The sequence below is a fragment of the Branchiostoma floridae genome, chromosome 5 (assembly GCF_000003815.2).
Source record: "Branchiostoma floridae strain S238N-H82 chromosome 5, Bfl_VNyyK, whole genome shotgun sequence".
Taxonomy (NCBI): domain Eukaryota; kingdom Metazoa; phylum Chordata; class Leptocardii; order Amphioxiformes; family Branchiostomatidae; genus Branchiostoma; species Branchiostoma floridae.
Window position 1 is genome coordinate 6399807 of NC_049983.1, and position 25567 is coordinate 6425373.

Genomic DNA, 25567 nt, shown 5'->3' on the forward strand with positions numbered 1-25567 from the left:
CTCGGTCCCGATTTTTTTCCCCATTGACGTAAGCATTAAGCGACCTTTTCTCAACGACCACCTGGCCAACGCGACCGCGACCGGCCCAAATTGGGACCCATAACGACCGCATCATTTTCAAAATTGAGGTTTTCATCGATTTTTTATGATAACTAGTGCGATTTTATGCCGAAACCGGCCAGTTTGCGTCGGATTTTGACTGCCGTTGCGACGTTAGGTTTAGAATAAAGATGGTTGCGGTCAATGGGACAGTGTACTGTAATATGGGAGGAAATTTCGTTGTAAGAAAATCCGAATTTTGTTGTTACAGAAGTTTTTTTGAAAATCTATATCATTACACGAATGCTGAAACGTATATAGCCTCATACTTTTTTAAAGAAAGATCTGTGTAGCTCATACCTTTTTAAGAAAGATTGTGTGAGTACTTTTGGCCAACCTTACTGTACATTCACCCGTGGGTAAGTACGCTATCGGGACGTACCGGGCATCGAAATCGAAAGGTGCACTGTAGTTGTTTCAGATACGGCGATCATGAACACAGCGACGCATAAAGGCTTGTATGGTAACTGACAGCATCAAAGTTCCCTTACTGTCTAAAACGTTAGTGTACAGATATTGAGCTTTAAAACACTGTATCGTATAAAAGCTCGATAAAAGCTTGGGGTTAAATTTACAAATTACAGTGTGCGTGTTGTATTAGACATTAAAGACCTCGCTTCTTTATTGCTTGCTTGCAGTGTGCTTGCTATTTGCCATTAAACACAACGGAAACCATTTATATTTTGCATCGGGCATGTTTTGAGTCGATACTCTTCTCAGCGACCACCTGTCCAAATCGACCGTTTTTCCCCGGTCCCCCGGGTGGTCGTCTTGGGCAGGTTTGACTGTATATTCTCCAAGCAGAGGTTAGGTCGCGGAGATATAGTGGTCAGTTTTGTTTACTGGGCTCGCTCCCCCGAGGATAATACATTAAGCCGTGGTCAACTACTACCGTAAGAGTTGCATGCTATTAATAGAAACACATTATTTCAAACAGTTGCCACGATTTCACCAAGCTTTTGCCACCTAAGAGATCACCAAAAGACTATATTTCTACTAAAAGCACAAAATCCCACCATCATACAGAACTTGGGACAGTTCATTGACCGCTGCATTCAAAGAAGAAGTCAACCCCGATAATAGTAATCATTGTATCATATGTAGTTGATTAGACAATAGTTATATGTACCACACTGATTACTTCTCTTAGTCCTTGTGCAATTAGCCTTCGGGCAACTACTAGTAATCTTCCACAGAAAAGACAGACCTAACCAAGCGTCTGTCTTCCCTGTCACGACCAGTGGAAGATTAGCTCTTCAGTGATAAACTGGAGACCACGTTATCTCGCATACATTTCAAAGAGCGTATTGTTTGGTTTGTTGTAACTTTAACCATGGCCCTTGCAGATCATTATCAACGAATTCAAATTTAGTGTTTCATGTTTCGGTCCACCAATAGCCATCCGTTACCATTTTGGTCAACGTTGCGTATAGGATCATATAGCGGTGTATTCCGTTACAAGCCCGGTTAGGATCACCCGAAGGTCCTTTTACCATACCTGGACATGTAGCTCTTCGACCTTGACCCCTGACCTTGACCCCTGACCTTGACATACAACCAATCGTTGTTGATCCTGGTAGCACTCCGAGGTTGTGAAGCGACATATGAAGCTGGGCATTATTTTTGAAACATTGACATGTAAATGAACGCCGATAAAGTGCATGGCAGCCATATCTGTCGAAATACAACGTTATGAAATTGTAATAGAATGCCATAGCCTGTGGGTACCTTTCAAAATGTATTCTTAAATCAAGTTGAATAAACATTACACAGATTTCATCAAATGCCATTGATCCTACAAAACATGTTTGCGAATTATTGTGTATAAACACGACGTGACATAATACAACATTGGCACATCTACTGGGACAGTTACACATAGTTCCTAGCATTTTCGAACCCGACATATACAACATAACATGGCACAATATTAACAATATACAGCTACTAATGTATTTTGTTTATGGCAGCCCACTAGAAAACTATAATTTACTACTGCAAGATTCGCGTATGTACAGACAGTCCAAGGAGGGGCTCGTTCATGTGATATCAAAATAACTGATTTCTGACGGACATCACAACAATATTTGGGAAGCCTTTCTTATTATTCTATTGCCATGATAATTTCGGTATCTGAAGCTCAGTGCGGTATACGTTGGTGACCTCGCTAGCTGTAGTTGACAGAATAGACAGAATGCTCAACGATACAAACGAATCTTTTTCACGTTTTATCTACTTTGCTGTCTTACAAGTGTGAACGATATTCCCAATATCAAGTCAATGGTAACAATTTACCAATTTAGGACGCAGCCACGCCACAAACGTGCAGAAATCCTGTGAAATAAACGTTTAAAGTTATTGCATGTAATAAGGCTAAAAGCTACTTATACTTTAATTGGGTATGTTTATAACAATTACCAATTATTTGCACAAAATTCATAATAATGAAATCCACCCACCACACACTCATTATAAAAGCTTCGATTGCAAACCGCAATTTCAACCATGATAGTTTCACTTACTGATAAATTAATCTTCAAGTACAAAAGCGAACAACTTTTACTACGCAACAATCTGGTCCAACATGAATAGCGTTTCATGGGCTTAAATGTGGCCTTGCAACATTTGTATCCTTCGTAAGTTATACGTTGTGAATAAAAATCCCATTCTTTTTCGTGGCCATACTGTCTAAAGTTCTGCTAGATGATATTGTTTGAATTATGATTGCCATGCCAGTACACATTGTATCATAAAAGGTATTTCATAATAAAGACACCATACTGCCATACATATCAAGATTGTTCATTAATATGTATAGATAAGTATTCAAACATTGTGCAACAATCTCCAGGCAGATACTGGGAGGGAAATTGTAGCGTTTTTGTGACAAGCAACCTATCCCAGAAAAACTTCGATTTTCATTTAGATCAATAAATCAATTGACTTATATACATTGTCCTTGTTGCATGAAGTACCCCCTCATAGTCTTCCCTATCGTTGATTTCACTTTAACTCAATTTTCAACTTACCTTTGGGTAAGATATTTAATACCAACATACACAGTATGAGAAAATACAACAACCAGTGAGTCAGTGAATACAACCATTGTTGTTCTACCATGCAAGCTGACGTTTCGTTGACCGTCTGTCACCATCCGCTTTCCACAATGCAGCAGCGACGTCTAGCTGCAGTGCGAAGTATTGCAGCAGTCTGAATTATCCCGAGGAAGGTAACAGACGGTCACCGAAGCGTTGTTTAGGTAAAAACACCTGGTTGTGTACCAAGAACTTTGTTTTATCCACTGCCTCAATACACCGTTAACATGGATGCAGTATACACACGTTCGTGCCAATGCAGAAAAAAGAGGCACAAATCCAAGGCACCAAGTCACCTTGATAGACATACCCTGGTTACCAGACTGATACCCAAGGGTGGCAGGCGGTTTCTTCGGCGGCTCAATGTACAATCTCCCGCTCCGGAGAGTTTTGCCAGCCCCTCCTTCTAGCTAAACTCCCCGGTGTGCTAATTATATATCGGCGGGAAGACTGCATATGGCCGCCGGTGAAGAAACCAACTGGCTCCGTCGGTCTGGCACCCAGGGTATGATAAACATGACAGTGTCGACGACATTCATACAGTTGAAATTCTCTTCCACTCTTTAAAGCTTAAGAAAGTTTCACTTCGAAGGGCGATTGTCTTCCGCATCTTGATGTAAATTGAATCAGTTTATCCTCACTTTCTGTAAGTCTATGTTCCTTGTTTTGGACAGGTTCAACGTTCTAGAGGGCGCTCACACAGGTAGATGCGCCACCGATTTTGCTGTGAAGTCTGGTAGTGAAAACACCCGTCTGGAGTCCATCTCTATCCCCGTTTCCTCGCCGCTACTGGATTCCCTGGATGAAGGGTGGACCCGTGCGGAGGACTGAGTACTCCAGAGGATCATGCTCTGACTCCGGAGGCGGCGGGACCAGCTGTCCGGGGCGGGGTTACGCCGCTGGAACACCTGTCGGATGACTGCACGCATTACCTGTAGCAGATAGATAAGATCAAGGAGCTTTTATAGACTATAGGTGAAAAAAGCAAAGGTAGTCCAATGGCCTTTTTGAAGGCAGTGGGTTGTTGTCCACTCTGCCTAGGACACGGTATTGGAAGGCAAGGCCTAAACGTCCCACACAGCGGAGAAAGGAACACATGTGTATTATGGTCTTTAAATGTATTAACGGGCTTGTCCCGACATACTTGGATGCTACCTTTGTACACAACCCTGTTACACAGCCACAACACCAGACAAGCATCTTTGTTCCATAAACCCAACTACACGAACACAGCTGGCCATCGGACATTTGCATACAGAGGAACAACATACTACAATACACTTTCAGCGGACATTAGACATGCATCAACTCTACGGCAGTTTAAGGCTGCCCTAAGACACATACCACGGCACATTGACCTCTGACCTCCACCGTTGACGTTTTTGGCTGACTTTTGACCGTTTTTTATTTGTATATATTGTTTGTTGTCCTCTGGTTGTCTTACGGAATGTAACACGTCTTGTTTTAATAGTTATGTAGTGGGCCCCCTTGGAAATCAACTACCAATAAGTTGAAGGGGCTACCCACCTGTCTGAAGATCAATAAATAAAAAAAATAATTAAACCTGTCTAACCGAAATCATTTCTACACTTGGATGGAGTGAGAAAAAATGGTGTCAAGTGCCTTTTCTTAGTTCACAACATCGGTAGCATGAAAGGATTTGAACCCAGAACCTCTGGTGTCTGTACCAAACACATTGTAGTAACGTCACACGATCCCACGATACAAAATTACCAGAAAGCCACCAGAGGGCGTCCAATCTTATAATTTCTTCAACAGGACATTTAGTTACATAACACATTTCATAAAAATCCATCCATAGCTTGACTGATGGTGCTAGATAATGTATATCATAAACATACATGGCACACATACTGACACACATACATTTTATAACAGTTACATACATAGCCGTTACATACATACATATATGCATACAAACGCTGCCGAAAATATAATCTTCTTGGCGAAGCTATCATAATCACGGTTAACGTTAATCTTATTACCAGTGGTATCTCTTGAGCCGACATTTCCGGATAGAGCCGGTCCCGGAAGCGCACGATGACGTCACCGCTCTCCTCAGGCCGCACCTGTGAGCACATGGTCTCCAGTTCTAACCGGTCCATCTGGGACAGCTGGTAGCGCGACCGGCTGCGGGTGGACGTACATGCCAACCAGCTGTAGTCCACCTTCGTTTGACGGCGCCTCTCTTCTTCCTACAATCGTGGCGGGAAATTATATAATGGGTGAATGACAGTTCCACAAAGTTATGGTCTCTAGTTCTAACCGGTCCATCTGGGACAGCTGGTAGCGGGACCGGCTGCGGGTGGACGTGCACGCCAACCAGCTGTATTCCACCTTCGTCTGACGACGTCTCTCTTCTTCCTGCAATCATGGGAAAATGTAATGGGTGAATAACAGTTCCGCAAAGTCATGGTCTCCAGTTCTAACCGGTCCATCTGGGACAGCTGGTAGCGGGACCGGCTGCGGGTGGACGTACACGCCAACCAGCTGTAGTCCACCTTCGTCTGGCGCCGTCTCTCTTCTTCCTATACAGTCGTGGCGGGAAAGTGGGTGAATAAAAGTTCTGCAATGTCAAAATTTGCTGTTCACCTTGTAGTGTATAATGTCACATATACCGTACCGATACCCATCTCTAATAGCAACCCCTCCTTGTCAAGATATAACTTTACCCTGCGTGCTAGAGTCAAGGAGGGATTACTATCATAGATGGGAATCGGTAATGTGTACCTGTACAAAACCGTTTTTGGACCATTGTTTTGAGTGTCGCCCATTCAAAAACAATTAGGTCCAGGTTCAGGTCCGGACCTAGTTGCTTCTCTTTGATTATGCAAATATAAGGTCATCATTTGCATAAATTCAACCAGTTAACGATCTTTTCTACCTAAGTGATATAACGTTAACACACATACACACACACACACACACACACACACACGGGCGTGCGAGCTCAAGAGCGAACGCGCTATAACTAAACCCCGTGGTAACATAAAGTCATGATAATAGTACGCGCCCCAACATCTATTAATCATACATAACTGTACTATCATCGATAATGTTTTGTTGTTGTTTTGTATGTAGCCTCTTAGTACTACTGTCTGTATAGCTATTAGTTGTTATTAATTGCCATACATTGTACCCTGTGCGATTGTTGAGCAATAAATTCATTCATTCATTCATTCTACTTGGAGGTGACACAAAACCCTTGGTAACTTAGAATGATTCTTGAAACCAATCTCGCGTTAATCTTGTTCAGATTATTGTCGGATTTATCTTCAAGATCACTGAATGAGCTTTAATCGCTTGATCAAATGCATTTGGTTTCACCGAAGTGTTTTCCCGTACATTCACTTCATTCGCGATTTATTGCTTGCTTTGTCACGTAATGAACACCAGTCCAATACACCATTTTGAACGTTAACTCAATGTCATATCTGCTCTCTGGCTATCAATATGTGTTTCGCAATTCGACGTGAAGTGCGAGACTTGTACAAGATTGATTAGGTAATCATGTACAAGAGTAACGACTTTGATATCTTGATATAGATTCAATTTATATTCCACTTCCTGATTTACATGATACACACATGTATATATCGTTGGCAGTATTCTGTTGGCGTATAGGATATGATACTTATGCGCAATAGAATACAGCAGACCAATACTTCAGACTATCGCAATCTTAAAACATAAATCTATCTGCAATTGACTTGCTTAACCCTCATCCGACCGTATGGGGTCATTTTTGACCCCAGGCGTATCTTTTAATCTGCCATAGCAACATTTTTCATCAGAGAAAAAATTCCTTCCATGAATTTGTTTGTATACATGTCTTACAACATCTACCAATTTTTCGCCGAGTTTTGCCCATTATTGTATAAGCTATACTTGAAAGTTTGTGTCTTGCTCGGTGGGGTCAAAAATGACCCCAGCCAATAATGAATCATTAATTACATAAATATCAAGACATTTCAATAAAATAACAGGCATTCCTCATTATTGCTATTACAGCAACAGGTTATAGTTGCTTGGATGAGTAAACACCGAATATTTTGAAAGAAATTTAGTATTTTAGTGTAAAACACAGGTTTTCTACATTCTGCATAAATTATGATAATACACACTAATTACCTGTGCTAATGAAAGCTCTGCGCGACTAAGGTGGCCCAGGCCTGTCTTGCCAAATGCCTCATTTAAATATGATGATTAGGTACTTGAATATTGTAATGAATCAAGTGCGAGTTAGGTGCTTGTAAATATGCAGTAGTTCCCCTCCCAGTGTCCCGCCTGCTGTTTTGCATCCCAATCACGTGCTAATTTCCCCTGGTGAGTTAATTGCTTTACCCCCGGACTCCATTTCCAAGATGGCCCAGCAAATACAAAGCAAAGGACAAGACAGGGCTGTATGTGCTAATGTGTACTTGTTCGTTTTGTGACTAGAAATAAAGCATGCGGTTATTGTGTAGTTCATACTATTTGTCTATAAATCAAAAATAACCTTGACTGTGTACGTGAAAACTAAGACTTCCAAAAAATGTCTCAAAAAGTTTCAATTGGGCATACTAGTATCATCCTACACGAGTATTAAAGATATTTTTGCGTGATCTTATCCAATACACAATATTTCCAAGGAGGTTAAATAAGGGTTAGGGTTTTAACCTCAATATTTCAGTTGTTGCTTTTGTGAACATATTGTCTAGACAGTTAACGTTGTTGTCTCAAGTCAGAGAAGAACTTTTGCACAGATGGCGAAAAATTTGTCGTGGATGCTTCAAGGATGCTTTTATTAATTTCACCTGGTTGAAACCGCACAAAATAGCTACACGTAACTCTTTCTCTAAGACAAAATTCCCAGACAGGCAGCTGCGAATCGGCTCCGATTATTGTCTAATTCCTTTGGTAAAAACAACTTTCCCAGCCAGAGGAGGACAATGATCTTTTGTTCTCCAATCAAGCACAAACAATACTAAAACAACAGACTTTGTACATGTACATCGGAATTACCCCGCTTTCAGCACAAGTCTTTGTGGCTTAGTTGGTAAGGGTTTGATACTACATGTGAACTTTGTTTTGACCTGGGTTCGAAACCGAGTTGGTGTAATTTTCTATTTCCTTTTTTCACTACTAGTATTTATCACAATATATTGTTGCACATTTGTAATTCAAACGTTGGTTTAGATGGTATTTCTTCTTATCAGCCCTCCAAAATGTTATAAAACGTTCGGCTATGGTGTCGATCAGTCTTTAATAGCGAGATAGACATGTGCGGTGCCGTACGCGTGTATAATGACAAATATATGAATGAATAGTGCTCACATAAAGTTATAACAAAATCGAAATATTTTATGTGTATTCTTTTCAGAAGAGTCTTTTAGCAGATGCTCTACAATCGCAAAAAATGTAGCTTTTTCAAAACCAAATTGAAGGTACCTTTTTTTCAAACTCTATATCACCTTTATCAATTCAAATTGTTGCAGAAATTATCTGTATTGCATCATACAATGGACATGACCAACTCAAACTGATTACTAGTAATAATGTCTACTCTGTAGTTACAATGTGTATTGCCGATTGACTCATATTCAAAATTTTCCTAATACATGTACTACATTCTATGTAAAGTCTTTTTCACACTATGCGCTGCCGATCTTCAACTGTCTATTCCTGGGGTCTCACTACAGCCCCGGGACACTGAATGAAGCAAAATATCGGTGAAGAAGCCACACATATGTTGATATTTTAGGTCTTCATTTTATCACCAAAATTAACTACATGTACATAGAATTCAATCATTCAGTTCACCTTCGATCATTAGTTATGTGCGCAGCTATATGAACAGTACTTCGACTGCTTAAGGAAACAAAAGGAATTCCTGGGCCTTCATTAATCGAAATGTAACTTTTGTAAGTTTTACAGTTGTCTTTTCATGTCATTATTTTGTGTTTAAAAAAACTTTTGGATGGGCATTGGACTATGGTAAGGTGAAAAGCGCAAGACAAACCTGACAGACCACACTACGCATAACAATAGCACCAGCTGAGCCCCGATGCAAGTGTCAATTACTTATAATTGCTTCTCAAGGAGGTGCTAAATAAACTAAGTAATTAGGCTGTCAGATTGATTGGTTGGAGAACATGCCTCTGTAGGTAAAATTTATAGTACAAACTTTAAACCATTTTAAAGGACTATAGTAACCTTTCAGGAAAGACCAAAATAACGTTTGATGATCGACCATGTCCTTGTCTACTCTAAAAACAGCCAAAAAACTAGGAAAATGATTCCGTAGATTTTATATAAGCCAGAAGGAAAAGAACTACCCTAGAATATCCATCAATAACATAGACAAATAATGATTTTTCAGGAGAAGGAAATATAGTATCATTATAATCACCCAGTTTCTGTTCAAAGGTAAGTATTAGCAGCTATACAAAAAAAAACACAAGTATTGAACTTTAGGAATGGTTCTTTAAACTACATTTTCTACCCCCAAAAATGACTTTATTAATTTATTAAAACAAACAAATTAATACAATATATCAATACCAAATTACTTAGACGCAACGATACACATCCAATCTAACCCTCCTGCAAATTTGTCAATTTGAAATGCGTATGGCTGACTTATACCCATTTTCACTCCGACCCCAAGTGATAGCTGTAACATGGCCTGGACCACCTTAGTTACGCAGAGAGTGAAAATGTTTCTAATTAATTAAAAAAACAATATATGGACAGAATGTGCAGAAGGAACCTACAAGAAAGATCTTTGCGGGAAAATAGACAAGAGTTATTGTATGTATATATATATGTGTATAGATGGCGGAATATGGTGCATAATTAAGTAATAAATTTGTTACTTTTCACAAATATTGTATTTTTTCTTGTTAAATAACATCATTATGCTATCAGTATTATTGCATCATCACAATTATTGTTTAGAAATTGATGACAAAACATTGTTTAAGTTAAGTTGAGTATGGTAAATTTTCAGAGCAAATGTGGTTTTTCCTCATTTTCTGCATAAATTATGATAATGAGTAATACCTACTGACACCAAAACTTGTCAAAATATTTTTCATAGGTTAATGAAACAGTAAATACATAGAAATGACAAAATAAGCCAGCAGAAATATGTCTATGAGCAAAACAAAATGGGGTCAAAAATGACCCCATACGGTCAGATTCGTCGTAAAAATGTAACGGTCGGATGAGGGTTAAAAAATCTAATGTCAATATTAATAGAATATCTAACAATTTCATAAGTGGGAGGATAAAATCATGCATCACGTAAATAAATTATAGATAAACAATGTCAATGTATATGTGTATGGAGGATGGTTTCCAATTTTCTTTACCCCACCACCAAGCATTTTTGGACCACCCCTAATTGCCTACTAAAGGCGGCAATCCTCTGTTATCCTCGGTGTTACAAAGACTCACACACAGAATGCATTATACACGTAAAGCCGTACTTAGAAGCGCCTTCATATATACAAGCCATGTTCTCCCATAAAAGCATGTTCGCCAGATTAGTTTTCGTTTGGCGTGTCGCTTTCATTCTAGATCATTCGTGAACCAATGACCACAGAGACTCTAGCATAGATAGCATATGATCAGGCAATGATTGGCCCTTTGTACCGAAACCGACTGTTTTTCTTTGATCCATAGAACTGAACGACGCTAGTAAAACAGTTGTCGATTTTTAAGAAGAATACAATCAATTGCCTCTGTTCTAGATTATTCGTGAACCAATTGATCACAGAGACTCTGGCGCAGATAGCATATGATCAGGCAATGATTGTCCTTTTGTACCGAAACCGACTGTTTTTCTTTGATCTATAGAACTGAACGGTGCTAGTAAAACAGTTGTCGATTTTTAAGAAAAATACAATCAATTGCCTTCGTTCTAGATCATTCGTGAAACAATGGTTCACAGAGACTCTGGCGTAGATAGCATATGATCAGGTTATGATTGGCCTTTTGTACCGAAACCGACTGTTTTTCTTTGATCTATAGAACTGAACGACGCTAGTAAAACAGTTGTCGATTTTTAAGAAAAATACAATCAATTGCCTTTGTTCTAGATTATTCGTGAACCAATTGATCACAGAGACTCTGGCGCAGATAGCATATGATCAGGCAATGATTGGCCTTTTGTACCGAAACCGACTGTTTTTCTTTGATCTATAGAACTGTACGATGCTAGTAAAACAGTTGCCGATTTCTAGGAAAATGTAATCAATTGCACGTAGACATTGCATGCACCGACAAAGGTGATAGGAATATTGTGATTGGATTTGAAGCGTTTTCCTTAGAACCGGGTCTATCAAGTCACATGGCACCAATACATGTATTTACTTTGTAATATAAACATCTTATAGTTTTTAAATGTAATACGATCTAATACGTGTATGGTGATATTCTATAATATCTGTCATTTCGTGAATCATTTTATCATTGTTGTGAATATGACACGCATTAGAGTGACCAAATTGTAAGGGCGTCGAATGAGGTAGAAACATCTTTCATATCCCATATTATTTGACGTGATTTTATGCATTATGCAAGTGTGTGTTATCATATCGCCTTCACCGACATTATGATATTAATTAGGGCACGTATTTATCTCTAGCTTATCGGATGTCTATTCAAGCAGTAAAATCAAATGCAATCTCTATTCCATCTATTCCTTGGGATAAAAATTTAAAAAAATACCTCCATTTTTGCATGGAGGTAAGAAGTGTACATAAATGTATTTAGCTGTTGATCGATTCTCAGCGCTGTTAAATCCACATATGACCTTTCTACCTTGTCATACCACCCACGGTGGTGATTTGTTTTTGACACCTATATGACGTGGGATGATGAAATGGTCGGAAATTGAAATAATCTCAAGTATGCTCTCGACGTGTTTGGTATCGTGGGAGTATGGCGTTCACTATACATATCATATAACGTTATGTGTAATATTTTACCACCATCTGTTGCATTAAGCTTACAATAAAGAAATCGTATACTCACTCCCATGAAAAAAGTACAAAACACCTTTAGAAACGTACAAAACACGTCCAGAAAAATTCCCAAAATGTCTCCGAAACAACTAGAAATACGTACAAAGCACGTTCAGAAAAAAACGTACAAAACAGTTCCATTAAAACGCATAAAACACCTCCTTGATCCAGAAAAACACACGAAACACTTCCATTAAAACGTACAAAACAGAGTTCAATAAAACGGATACGTAAACAAATAACCTCAAAGCAAGTCCACCGCTACTTCTGCTCTGCGATACGGGAAATTGCTATTTGGTGATAACATTCACATCTGCAATAGGTACATGTATATACGAGAACAATTCATCGTACATATAATACACATAAGAAATGTCGCGTACTGCGCACAATATCTAAATCCTACCTCTAATGGCCTGGCCTATTGCTAAATCGTTAAATTTTAAAAAATTATAATATTCACATCTGCAGTACACGTAGGCATATACGACAACGATACATCCCTAACGTTATAACACACATAACAAATGCCGCGCACAATACCTCTCTTTCCCTGGCTAGCCGATCCGCCTCTCGTAGCTGCCACTCTAGCTCGGTCATGAGGCAGTCAGCCACCACCATACTGTCCGGCTTCTGTCCGGGGAACTGCTGCTCGCTCCCCGTCCATGGCAACCATGACGACAGGGGCATGATGATGATAAAATGGCGCTGAATACACGTCCGCTTCCCTCTACAACAGCTGCCAACGGAACGGTTGGACAACACACTGACACTAACACCTTGCGTCTAGCTAGTCCTTGATTGAACCTGTTACAACACAAACACTCAGATAAAACCGCATGCAACGCAGCAGGCGTCCATTTTGGGTAATCACAGTTTGCGCAAGCGTTGTACGCAAACCGTTGATACTTATTCTAATAAAAATGACGCCTACGCGAGTCGCCAAGAGCGCATTGACAGCAAGAAAAATCACCTCCCCTTGCATTAAATGTACTCAATGCTGTGCAAAGTGCTCCAGACTGTCTTGCTATAATTATCAAGTATAAAAGCCCATTATCGTTGTAGCCATGGCAACGGCAAGCTTTATTTTTCCGTCTTATTGACATGGGGTTTACTTAGGGTAATTAATCCATGTAAGGGCAATATCCGCTTACCTGCTTATAATGTTATGTGTACTGTGCGTTTTGAAGGCTCTAGAACGTTGTTTTAGACATGCGCCTACGATGTGTAATTAATTCTTAGAAATTGGTTATACGATACTGGCGCGTAGTACGTTTCGGAATGTTATATGCACATTTATCATAAAATGGTAACGTTGTACGTCAATAATCTTTATTTCCAAAGAAATCAGTTCCGTGGAATTTTTTCGTTAGAGAAACTACAACTCTCAATTTCTACATTATTATTATGATCACCGTGGAATAAATACGCTTACCACGGGCCGGACATGTCAACGCAAATCCCACGGTGATCAATTAGTTTCTTCTCTTGCGACAGCAATCGTATCCTATACGTCATTACTAACAAAGATACTTCCTTCTACGTTATTTCGCAAAGAAGGGACAGAAGATATGCGCAATTACTTCACAAATCATACAATCGATGTATAATCTTCTATCTGTGTGTGCAACTTCTTCGTTCTAATAATCGTACTAAGCCATATAAGCGGTTGTTTTCTTCCGTAAACGTAAAGTAGTTTTGTTTGCACAGTTTCAGTTTGGTTATTCCGAGTAACCATAATGCATGTTGTATTATGCTTGATTAGCCTACATTATGTGTACTTACTACTAGTAGTATTTATCAATCTTGGACTTAGATACAGATGTGTATTATTGTGTATATTTTACCTGGACGATTTTGTGCGTAATGCCACATGATTTTAAAATGAATAAGTTTAGTTGTAAATTGAGAGTTAACTTGAATAGTTAATTTTAGATGTATATATCATTTATTCTTGATATTGCTCTGATTGATGACTTTTAACTACTAGTATGTAATGTCCGTACTGCAATTCAACGCATGACTATGTATATGTGTTGCTACTGACGTGACAATGTGAATTATTTGTACTGAGTAATAAACCATTACTATTCCCTTTAGCTGAATACGGTTGGTGTCTAAGCTAAGGGAGTCCATGGCATGTACATAGCATACGTGCTAGGGAGGTTATATATGATACAAGTAAACTTAGACATAGGTCAAGTCAATTTTGGGCCCCCTGTGTGTGACCTTGGTACTGCAGCAGAACTTCTGTTTTTGTATCTTTTTTTCCTGGACATGCTATGGTCTTGATTTTTATGTGGCAGATAGCTTTTAATGCGAGAAAGACGTGGTGTATGTTTGACCCCCCTAGCCAACTTGCTCTGGAACTGCAGGAGCGTTTTTGTCAATACAGGCAATCAATACAGGTGTATACAGGTGTATTCAATGTGTAGTCTCTATTATACAGTGCCGATTGCTCAGATAATGTGCCAAATGACAACAAGGCAGCTAGTATAATAATGATATTGATTGAAAGAGGGAAGTGGAATTTTTCTGGATAATAATCAATGGGCCATAACCCATGACAAATTAATCTCCAAGCAGATGCAGTAATCGGACATGTTTTTAGCCTATTTGGCGCTGTTTTATGTTTTTTACGTTTTTCTAGAGGTACGCGATTCTACAGATTCACTCCTTCCTGTGTCCAAACGCAATAATCACTGTCGAAATCACAGTCGAGTATGCTTGACTGCTGCATGCATCTGCTTGGAGTATAATCAGCCTATGACGTCACCACGGAGATCGCTCGTCATTGTTCGGTAAAACTCCGAAGAAGGAAATCAAGATGGCCGGCGGAAGAGACACAGGAAGCGCAGTTCAGAGACAAATTCAGCAGGACTGGGCCAACAGAGAGTACATAGAAGTCATCACCGCTAGTATAAAGAAGATAACAGACTTTCTGAACGCGTTTGGTGGGTATATTTTGGTATTCGTTTCGTATTTGGTGCAAGAGAGCACAGTTTGTTTTGCCACACCTTGCCCCCCTCCCCAAAAATTATTTTAGGTGAACGTCCTGTATAAACTATAATATTGAAAAAAAAATTTTCGGTCCCATAAAGTTGAGATTTTATCACAGGCACTGACTACAGAATCAGATAACTTCTGTCCATATGTAGGCTTTGATATGTTGGCCATGATTTTAAGTTGCAACTTCTCAGGGAGAATCTTGTTTTTTTTTTGGCTCACAAATATTAGTCCAGATATCAATGGTTGTAGTCTGGACCCAAATTATGTACATGTTGTACTGTAAATGCAGAAATTTTCACGGTGGTTTTATGTTCACGCTTTTTGCTTTCCCAATTCACCGCAAACTTTAAAGCAAAACCACCGCGAACATTTTTTCTCGGCAGTAAGGGGCTACAGTGCATAGCGCAATCGCGAACTTAAAACCACCTAGAACAGTCCTTTTTCCCGCTACCGCAAAAGTAAATCCCTGCAAACTTAAATGCATTTACAGTATTACATGTATCTCCAAAACATAGCACAAATATTAGTGATTATCCAGATGGTAACGTTCAGTGTGCTCGTGAACAACAAGGAAAGATACTAGGTTCTTTTCTTTTGTTGCCTTTAGATCAGGCCTTTTTCAGGACCCTTCCCCCTGTCCCACTCCCAGGATGGAAATTTGCTTGTTGGGACAGGAAAAAAATCTTTCCCAAAGATCTGAACGTTTGCTTTAGATAATACAAAATGGTTTTTATACTGCATATTTTCCTCTGTAGACATGTCCTGCCGATCCAGGCTTGCCATGCTGAATGAGAAACTCACATCCCTGGAGAGACGTATCGAGTATATCGAAGCCCGGGTGAGTTTTGATACACACGAACACAGTAGCAGTGTTCAAAATACTTTTTTGGTTACATGCAAAACTGTATGTTGGGAAACATTTTACATGCAATTTGAAACATCAACATCATACATGTATTATGTATTTTCAGTATCAAACACAAAAGCTTTCAAACCATATATCATTACAACATACTATTAAACAAGGATACAAATTTGGCTCAACTTCTTCTGCTACAGATTCTAACATCAACTTAACACCCAAAGCTCATATTTATAGCTAACCATGCATTTCTAAATACTTTCAAGAAAGGAATGAATTAGTTACAAAGGATTTTGTGGCAATAAAAAATAAATGCACTTGTACAATTATTCGGGAGCTGAATGCACAGGAAGTGCAATGGAAGCCTTGTGATGCAACAAGACAGGGCTTTTTTTATAGTGCTAAATTGGGTGTTAGGCATATTTTGTGCATGAAAATATTGCAAATAGCATGCAGATTGCATGTTGCATGAGGGTACAGTATTTTGAGCACTGACAGTAGTTTGGAAATGGTATGAGGTTCATTTTGTATCACAATCACAACTTGGTGACATGGTTTAAAGTATGAAAATGGTCAGTCGAATAGAAACAAATTCTTATACATGAAAGTAGGAGTTAAATGAAAATAATGAAACAACAGGGTTCAAATCAGGATTTTTTCCCCAGCTTAGGGGACATCCAAGGAGGTTATGGGACATTTTAGCATGGTGTTGCAAGCAGTGCAGACATAAGCATTGTAGCTATATAGGGGATCTGTGGGTATCCATCCCCAGAAAATTTGAAAATTAATACCCCCCAGCAACACAATTTCCTGCATTTTGTACCTTTGTTACAGGTAAAAAAAAATGCTGGTTGTAACCAAGGACGTGATGTAACACAACATAGAGGCAGCCAAAGAGCTCAAACCACAGCATAGGGGTTATCACAGAGTAATGGCTGAACTGTGCTGGAAAAATCTAAACAACGGACATAGTTATGACAAGGTGTAACTAGCTAAAGATATAGTGTTAGCTAAAGCTAAAGCTATAGGTTGCTTAGAATGTTCAATGCTAAAGTTTGTACTTTGTTTCTCCAGGTCACAAAGGGAGAGACACTGACATAAGGATCAGTCAAGTACTGAAGGGACAGTGGAAGGGATCATTGTGACAAGTAAAACCTAACATACAAAAGGACTGGAACTGAAAGAAACAACTGAAAAAGAAGAGAACTTGTAGAGGTGTTGAACACTTGATGAGACAGAAGCATTCAGTGTAAGGTATCAAAGTGTATGTTACAACTTACATGTTGTGAGTGCTACCAAATTTCTTTTTGGTTTGTATATTTTTAGTAATGATAAAGGTCTTCCTTGATTAAGCAATAAGTGTATATATATTATTAGTGAACAGGTGAAAGTATGGAAGGGGTGTTACCAGCCGATCTTCTTGCTGTAGCAAGCGACATTTCAAGCGACGAGGTTGCATCAGACACAAGCAGCGAGTCCTCTGACTCCGAGAGTAGGCGGGATGAACCAACCAATGAGAAAACAGCTGACAAAGTTCGCTCAGAGAGGTGGAAGAAGTTTAACAAAATCGACAGCGAGAGGGTGGCCGTGGTGAAGAGAATGAAGCGACGGCGCGGCGGAAGACGTCACAGAAAGCGACGGAAGATCGCCACGCCTCCTGGCGACGCGCAGACGTATAACAGCGTACCGCCTCCGACCTGCGAAGACAAGCCCGACCCGTTAGACCACCTGAAGCCGTACATGGACCTCCCCAAACCTCCGCAGAGTAGCGGGGCCACGCCGGCGCCAAAGAGTGGCCTGGAAGAACAGATGGAGAAGGCGATTGCGGAAGGGAAGGTCGGAGAAGCAGAAGAACTGAACGAGAAACTGGCGGAACGGGAGATGGCCGTACGTATCACGGAGGCCGTACGGGCGCGAGAGTGGAAGGAAGATAAGGACGTCGACGTCAAGAAACGCGGCCACAAGAAGAAGAAACAGCTGGGTTGGATGTTCCAAGCCAAACAGAGATGGGAGACCAAGGGTGCCATGTAGTCCTGTACACAGCTTGGTTATGTCTTATGTTAACATTGTGAAGTGGTTACTTATATACAACTATTGGTGAAGTATATACATGTAATTGAATATGATAAATTTGTACAATGGTGTGTTTAGTGAATAAACCCATTATAAACGTCTGTCGGAACAACAAAGCATTCTTGTTATGAGTTGCTGTATTCTTGATACGGGTACAACACTATATAGGTGTTATATAGGTGTTCCCTCCCAGGACTCCATCGTATTTACCTCAATGAAATACGGAGGTATTGTTTAGGGCGTGCCTGTCTGTGTGCATGTGAGCGACCATGGTACTGCAACAGAACTTTTTGTTGAACAATATGCACAACAACAGCATCCAGAGATACTGTAAATGCATTTAAGTTCGCGGGGATTTCAAGTTCGTGGTAGCACCATGCACTGTAGTCTTTTACTGCCATGGAAAAAGTTCGCGGTGAAGCGGCCACCACAAAGGTTGCTGCATTTACAGTATTCTGGATAGTATCTTTGTAAACTGTTTCCGATCCATTAATGGGGTTAAGTACCTGCTGATAGATATAGATTGGTGGTTCAGCATTCATACCTCATCACTGGTATTGGCATCTGGAATTTGTTGTTTTTCTGACAAAGGCTTAAAATTGTTATATAAGACAGGTGGTAGCTGGAGCCAAACACGTTTTGCTGTTTCTGCTTTTTTTGTCTTATTTGATGCTCCCTATCCATTAGATGTGTCTAGGACATGGTATTGGAAGGCGGAGCCCATCCCTTTTCTTCCACTGCCCTTTCACCTCCCCAAGCAAAGTCAGGTACCCATTTTCACACCTGAATGAAGTGAGGAATTTATCAAGTGCCTTTTCCTAAGTGCCTTTACACCGGTGCAATGGCCTAGTGGTTAGAGTGTTCGCCTTGCATTCGGTAGGTCGTGAGTTCGAACCCCGGCCGGGTCATACCAAAGACTTTAAAAATAGTACATGCTGCTTTCTCTGCTTAGCACTCAGCACTAAAGAGAAAGAGTATGGAAGTTAAACACACATCACTACCAGCGGACCAGCCCCCTGCTGTAGTGGCTTGCACATGTGTGGCCCAAGGGCTACTCGAAATGGAGATGGGCGCCACCCCAAAAGCATCTGCACAGATGTAAGGGTAACTTTAACTTTAACTTTTCCTAAGGTACAACACCGGTGGTATGTCAGATTTGATCCCGAAACCTCTGGGTTCTGGGTCAAACACCTTAACCATTACACCAACATATATTAGTCTATGTATACACTCTGCTGTCCAGGGCTGTAACTGACCCCTCCCCTCAGAGGCCCGCTGAATGTTGGGCGGGCTGCTATAAGCGAGATATAATCAGGCTACTACTAGTACTAGTACACATGCTAAAACCTCTTTTCTAAAACAGAGATGCCAACTGAGTGCCAGGCTATCCACACTTCTATGCAAAAGGATTTCGTGAGATGTTTTTAGAATATGAGAATTCAAATGCCCCATGTGTTCATAGTAAGCTGCCACGAACCTAAAGTCTTACTTAGATCCATTTTAAGCCAAGTCATAAATAAGCCGCCGACCTGACACCGTTTACGCTAAGTGCCAGGCCATGCTGACAGAAACTGCCATCCTGGAAGGCAGGCCGGATTTAAACCTCAAGACAAGACAGATACCTACCGTGGCCGATATCAACAATGTGCAACACACTTACTTTTCTGCTCAAGACACTTACTTTTCTGCTCAAGACACTTACTTTTCTGCTCAAGACACTTACTTTTCTGCTCAACACACTTACTTTTCTGCTCAACACACTTACTTGTTTCTGCTGGAGACACTTACTTTTCTGCGCGAGCCACTTACTCTTCTGCGCTGCACTTACTTACTTTTCTGCGCGAGCCACTTACTCTTCTGCGCTGCACTTACTTACTTTTCCTGTGGTGCGCACCCCTCCCTTTATCAATGGATGGTCCCTGAATCAGGCCAAAGGTCAAAAAGACCACATAAAATGTAGGATTGACCGCATGTCAATCCTAAATTATCCTCCTTCGGATGACCCTATGAAATGACCTCTACCTTGGCGCGTTTTTTGGATTCAACTTAATTTTTTGTGTCTTTAGTATAGCATTTTGACAATGCAGATCGATAACGACAAGTCTCAATTTGATCATCACAACATCGCGTTTTGTTGCCATCACAACGTATTGTCAGAAAACAAATTCTGCAGCACGTGTTTCTGTCGCGCAGCTTTAAACTTTTATTTACCAGGGTTTACATAAATTTATAAATTTTTAATTTATAAATCTGGTAAAAATAGTAGGTTTTCCATTCTTTCAACCTCCTTGCTCCCAGCTGTTTCTAACCAAAAGCTACAGATTGTTTAATCATAATGAAGTCATAATGCTACATTTGGGCCAACTTCACACATCATGGTTAAGGGTGACTTTCCACTGTGTTGTTGTGTTGTTTGTCTCAAAGTCTCAAAGTATTAAAATAAAAGTTTCTGTTGCAAAGTAAACACACTTAGTCTGTGTAACACAAACTCCGCTGTCGAGGGCTGTAACTGGCCCCTCCCCGCGGCCGGCGGATGTTGGGCGGGCTGCTATAAGCGAGATTTAATCAGGCTAAAACACACTGAGTTTCACCCCAAACATGCATAATTAGCCCAGGAGGGGGGGGGGGGGTGGCACGGGTAGGATCTGTCATTTTTCTTGACAACACACAACTTATCCCACTCTCACACATCTGATTTGCTAATATTTACTAACATTGTCTTGATCTGTCCACTTCGTCCAAAGTTAGTCCGGATCCGGGTAGTAAAATTCAGTGCTCCCACCAAAACATTACGTGCGGCAACTTGGCTATTTATTACCATAACCTCCTTGTTATTACTAAACAGGCGCCGAATTCTGGACAGAGGAGCTACCAAGGCCTACCTGCCTTCTTACTCCTATCTACAGAGGAGTTAAGAGCCTCTGCCTGGTTTAGGTAAACCCTGGTAAATAAAAGTTTAAAGCTGCGCGACAGAGACACGTGCTGCAGAATTTGTTTTCTGACAATACGTTGTGATGGCAACAAAACGCGTTGTTGTGATGATCAAATCGAGACTTGTCGTTATTGATCTGCATTGTCAAAATGCTATACTAAAGACACAAAAAAATTAAGTTGAATAAAGAAAACGCGCCAAGGTAGAGGTCATTTCATAGGTCATCCGAAGGAGGATAATTTAGGATTGACATGCGGTCAATCCTCCTACATTTTATGCGGTCTTTTTGACCTTTGGCCTGATTCAGGGACCATCCATTGATAAAGGGAGGGGTGCGCACCACAGGTAAAGTAAGTAAGTGCAGCGCAGAAGAGTAAGTGCAGCGCAGAAGAGTAAGTGTCTCCAGCAGAAAAAAGTAAGTGTGTTGAGCAGAAAAGTAAGTGTGTTGAGCAGAAAAGTAAGTGTCTTGAGCAGAAAAGTAAGTGTCTTGAGCAGAAAAGTAAGTGTCTTGAGCAGAAAAGTAAGTGTCTTGAGCAGAAAAGTAAGTGTCTTGAGCAGAAAAGTAAGTGTGTTGCACATTGTTGATATCGGCCACGGTAGATACCAGCCGTCTGGACAAGACGCTTGGACTCGCACTTCTACCATCTTTAAGAATGGACGTCTTCATTTTCGATGATCCGGAAGATGAGGTACATGTATGTAGATATCTTGTCGTGAGTCTTGTTTAGATCGAGCTTTCCGTCAATCTGCCTGTTTTGTTAGTTTTGTTGTAAGGAGATTGAAAGGACGTTGGTGGCACTGGGGAAAAGTTGACTCAAATGTATCAGTGGGGAAGGAGGGGGGATGGGGTCGTGGTATGGACCTTGCTTGCTTCAAAATTCTACCTCGTCAAAATCGTACGGAGGCCTACTGTGAATGTGTTTGAGTCGTTACATCACTATAGATGTTGTATTTACATAGACTCCTTCGCAGACGTCCAGTCACGTGTTACTGGATTTTATTTTTGGCTAAGGCTAAGATTCTCTAATGACTAGATCACACTCTGGCATTCATCCAAGTGGTAAGCGAATAGATCCATAGACATGTACAGTTCTATATCACACAGATTACTAGTAAAACACTTACAACCGTACGCTGTAACAGGACCTGGAGAAGGTCCGCCAGCGTGCCATAGCTCGAGGGGCCGCCGTGCAGAAGGTAGCGGCAGAAATCGAAGGAGAGTGCGAGGAACTCCGCAGGTCGCTGGTCAAGATAGAACGGCGGTAAGAAACAGAACAGCTTCGTGGTTCAAGACCTGATGATTGTTGGTATTTACATATAAGTGCTTTGACAGTTGTTTAGGATTTTGCGTCGTTTATAACTTCAAGTGTAGAGATTACTTGAGAACATAAAGAAACTTTTGATTGGGTAGGAGTCCGTAGGACCGTAGGAGATGCTTGTACCAATTGTTTATAATACAAAATTATACCATTGATTGTAACATTTGTGTAACTTGCACTGGAGCCATTCGACCACTGTGGTCACTTTGTGCTGATCCCTTGGATTTAGTTGCCTGTGATGTCCCCAAGAATTTGACCAAGACCTCTGGGGCACCCTAACTGTTTTGATAAGTGTGTTGGGTTCTTTAATGTATATTTGATATATTTACCCGGTACAATGAATCTGTAAATGCTGTACATAGCGTCTGTCTTCTCTGTCACGACCTGTGGAAGACTTAAGCTCTGTACTCTGGCTCTGCAGTGAGATCACTTTCTCTTTTTCCTCCCAGGTACGCCCTGCTGTGCGAGCGGCGGCATGAGAAGGTCCGGCGGGAGTTTGAGCGACGTCGCCGCCGCCGAAAGTCCATCCTGTGGCCCGGGTCGGACTCCCGGGAGTGGCTCCGGCTCATGTGGACCATCACTGCGCTGTGTGTGGGGTTCCACCTAGCGACAGCCGCAGTACATGCAGCTTCCGTCTGGATGCTGTGACGTCAGTTTATTAACCTCCAAGTAGATGTTGGGAGGGAATATCGTGGCGTTTTCTGACCAACCTCACAGACTAGGACGACAAAGTTTATATATCATTAAAACCTGTCAAGAAAGGAATACTAGCTTTTGCATGCCAGAGAGGAAGTGCACCCTTATTTGCGAGGTTACATTCTGATACAATGTCACTTTCAGTCATCAAAATGAGCCAACACAACTTGCAATTCTGCAAGTGGACTACAGAGGTCGCTCGTGAGACGTTAGTCTCTTTTTCCTAAAGCCTAACTATGCCTATGTCATGGAAGGTGTGCATCTTATGAGCGTTCAACAGTTCGATGTTGCGTTTGCTTCTGCTCAACGCACATATGCAGATGACATTGATATTCTTCGATATATATGAGTATAAAAAGGAGCAATAGTTCGAAGGTCAGGAAATGGTTTCATTTTTTAGAGGGCTCTGATCAAGAAGTAACAGAGCAGTTTCACGTTATCTTTTTCTGATCCTATACATTTACAGGGTATGTAGATCATTTTGCATGTAACACTAATTCACCTTTATCCACAGGGTAACCTATATTCGTTGCATTTAAAAACAGGTTATTTAGGGATTTCAAGCCAACAGACAGTTTTTTTTTCAAAATTGCAATATTTTCAAAATATTGGTCCGGACCGGTCAGAAATACCCGTGTCTTAATACTACCCTTGAATGTTATCAACCTATTGCACATTTGTAACATGTAAAAAGTATGCCCAACGATCTCTGGAGTTTCCAATACAATAATCTTTTCCGAAACACAATTTGGAAAACATTTATTAATGCTTACAATCTTCACAAAGCCCACACATAATAGAAATGGTTGGGATCTTTTGTCTTCCACTGTCTCCGAAAAGGAAGTCAAACCCAACATCTTTTAGACTAGAGTAGACACCTGCTATATTGTTCTGTTACACTGTTTGAACCTCTCATGTTACCTGCAATTAGCCCACGGGAAAGAATTTTCAATAAATGTATTGATCTTTAATCAAGACTGTTGCCTATCTAGACATACATACAACACTACACACAGTATAACAGGTAATAGCCTTTATTGCATATTCATGCCCTATCGGACTAAGCACAGGCATATAGATTCAAAAGGTAGTAATACAGTACACATGATTTCTAAGACTAATCTAAAACATGAATTCTAAAAAAAATATTCTAATACATTTGTTCGGCTTCTTCTCGTTTCTTAGTAATGTTAAATATGTAGCTTGAGATGTGTTTTGTATAATGTCGTTTGATCAAAACTCATATAACACCACATTTTCTGAAAACACGTGTTCCGTAGACTTCACCGTGAATGACACACACATGAATGCAATTATCAATATATGCAAATCAAGGTACAGAACTAACGCTAAGACACGTTTATGAGAAGGCCAAGGCTTGAGGGGTTATAAGAGGTCACTTGGTTCGTGTGTAGCATAGCACGATGTTCATGAATTATTAATTCAGAGTCGGCGAAAATAGCGCCGAGAAAATGAAACGACGGAGAATACCGCGGCGACGCCATTTCAATCAGCTTTTGGACGAAATTGTTTCTCCTGGGCATGGAAGTAGGCGCGCGTGTGCTATTAGTGGCCGCAGGGATGAAAGCTAAGAAAATTGTTAGCGTAGGTTGTGACGCGTTCGAGCAGACAGAGACGCATGTTTCAAGTAGGTATTTCACAGGGCTGTCCCTTTTGGTGACAAATTATTTGCGGCCACTTTGCGAGCGAATTTTCCCTTGCTGACGTGCGACACTCGAGTAAAATATATAATCATCTGGTGTATTTTGCCAGCCAGTAGGTACCCAAAGTATGAGTAATGAGGCTGTTTAACGTGGTCGAGGCACCTCCTCGAGCACGGGACCCCCGTTTTACGTCCCTCCCGGAAGACGATTTCGTGGAAAACTTCGTGAGGCTACAGCAATCCGGACGTCCTTGGTTGGTCCCCCATCCAAGCACTGTCCGGACCGCGCGTTGCTTAACTTCCGAGATCGAGGGATCGGGTGTACCAACGCGCCACGCGGCCGTACATATATACATGACCTCTAGAAACAAAATGGCCGCATCCTCAGTTATATATATCATTGGAAATCGCAGTGCTGCCAGTGAATTATCTATGATTAAAATTCATCAAAAAGAGATTTGGAGTGATTCAACCGGCCTGTTGATATTTAGTTCAAACCCATCCGCGACATTTTGCCAATTGTGATCTTTAAATGAAATTTCTGAAATTCGCAAATTCTAGGCGATAGATTGGCGTCCATTGGTGACACATTTCAGTCGATTAGCGCAAAAAGTTCGCAACCAGTTGGCGCCCCAGTGAGATGCCCGCTTTAGAAAATTGTTGGCTCATCCTTTGACTTCTTGATGCCGTCGGCGACGCCGGTTTTAGCCCGGTCTTAAGATTTGATTATCCTTCTTGTCACACCCACGGACACTTGAAGGCCACAACAAAAACGACCAATAAACTG

At 40.7% G+C, this 25567-nt stretch overlaps 3 protein-coding genes across 3 annotated transcripts; 2 read left to right on the top strand and 1 right to left on the bottom strand.

Annotated features, from left to right (window-relative positions):
- Positions 1-1824: 1824 nt before the first annotated feature.
- LOC118415897 (protein RD3-like) lies at positions 1825-14480 on the bottom strand. Its single transcript, XM_035820822.1, has 3 exons — positions 12770-14480; positions 5201-5410; positions 1825-4126 (listed from the first exon to the last, which is right to left on the bottom strand). Exons 1-3 carry the CDS (start codon positions 12914-12916, stop codon positions 3890-3892), a joined length of 594 nt encoding a protein of 197 aa, XP_035676715.1. The 5' UTR covers positions 12917-14480; the 3' UTR covers positions 1825-3889.
- Positions 14481-15048: 568 nt separating this feature from the next.
- LOC118415896 (protein FAM204A-like) lies at positions 15049-18271 on the top strand. Its single transcript, XM_035820821.1, has 3 exons — positions 15049-15180; positions 15991-16073; positions 17172-18271. Exon 3 carries the CDS (start codon positions 17490-17492, stop codon positions 18126-18128), a length of 639 nt encoding a protein of 212 aa, XP_035676714.1. The 5' UTR covers positions 15049-15180; positions 15991-16073; positions 17172-17489; the 3' UTR covers positions 18129-18271.
- Positions 18272-21734: 3463 nt separating this feature from the next.
- On the top strand, positions 21735-24959 carry LOC118415207. The gene is made up of 3 exons (XM_035819602.1): positions 21735-21791; positions 22246-22364; positions 22871-24959. Exons 1-3 carry the CDS (start codon positions 21756-21758, stop codon positions 23067-23069), a joined length of 354 nt encoding a protein of 117 aa, XP_035675495.1. The 5' UTR covers positions 21735-21755; the 3' UTR covers positions 23070-24959.
- Positions 24960-25567: the final 608 nt, after the last annotated feature.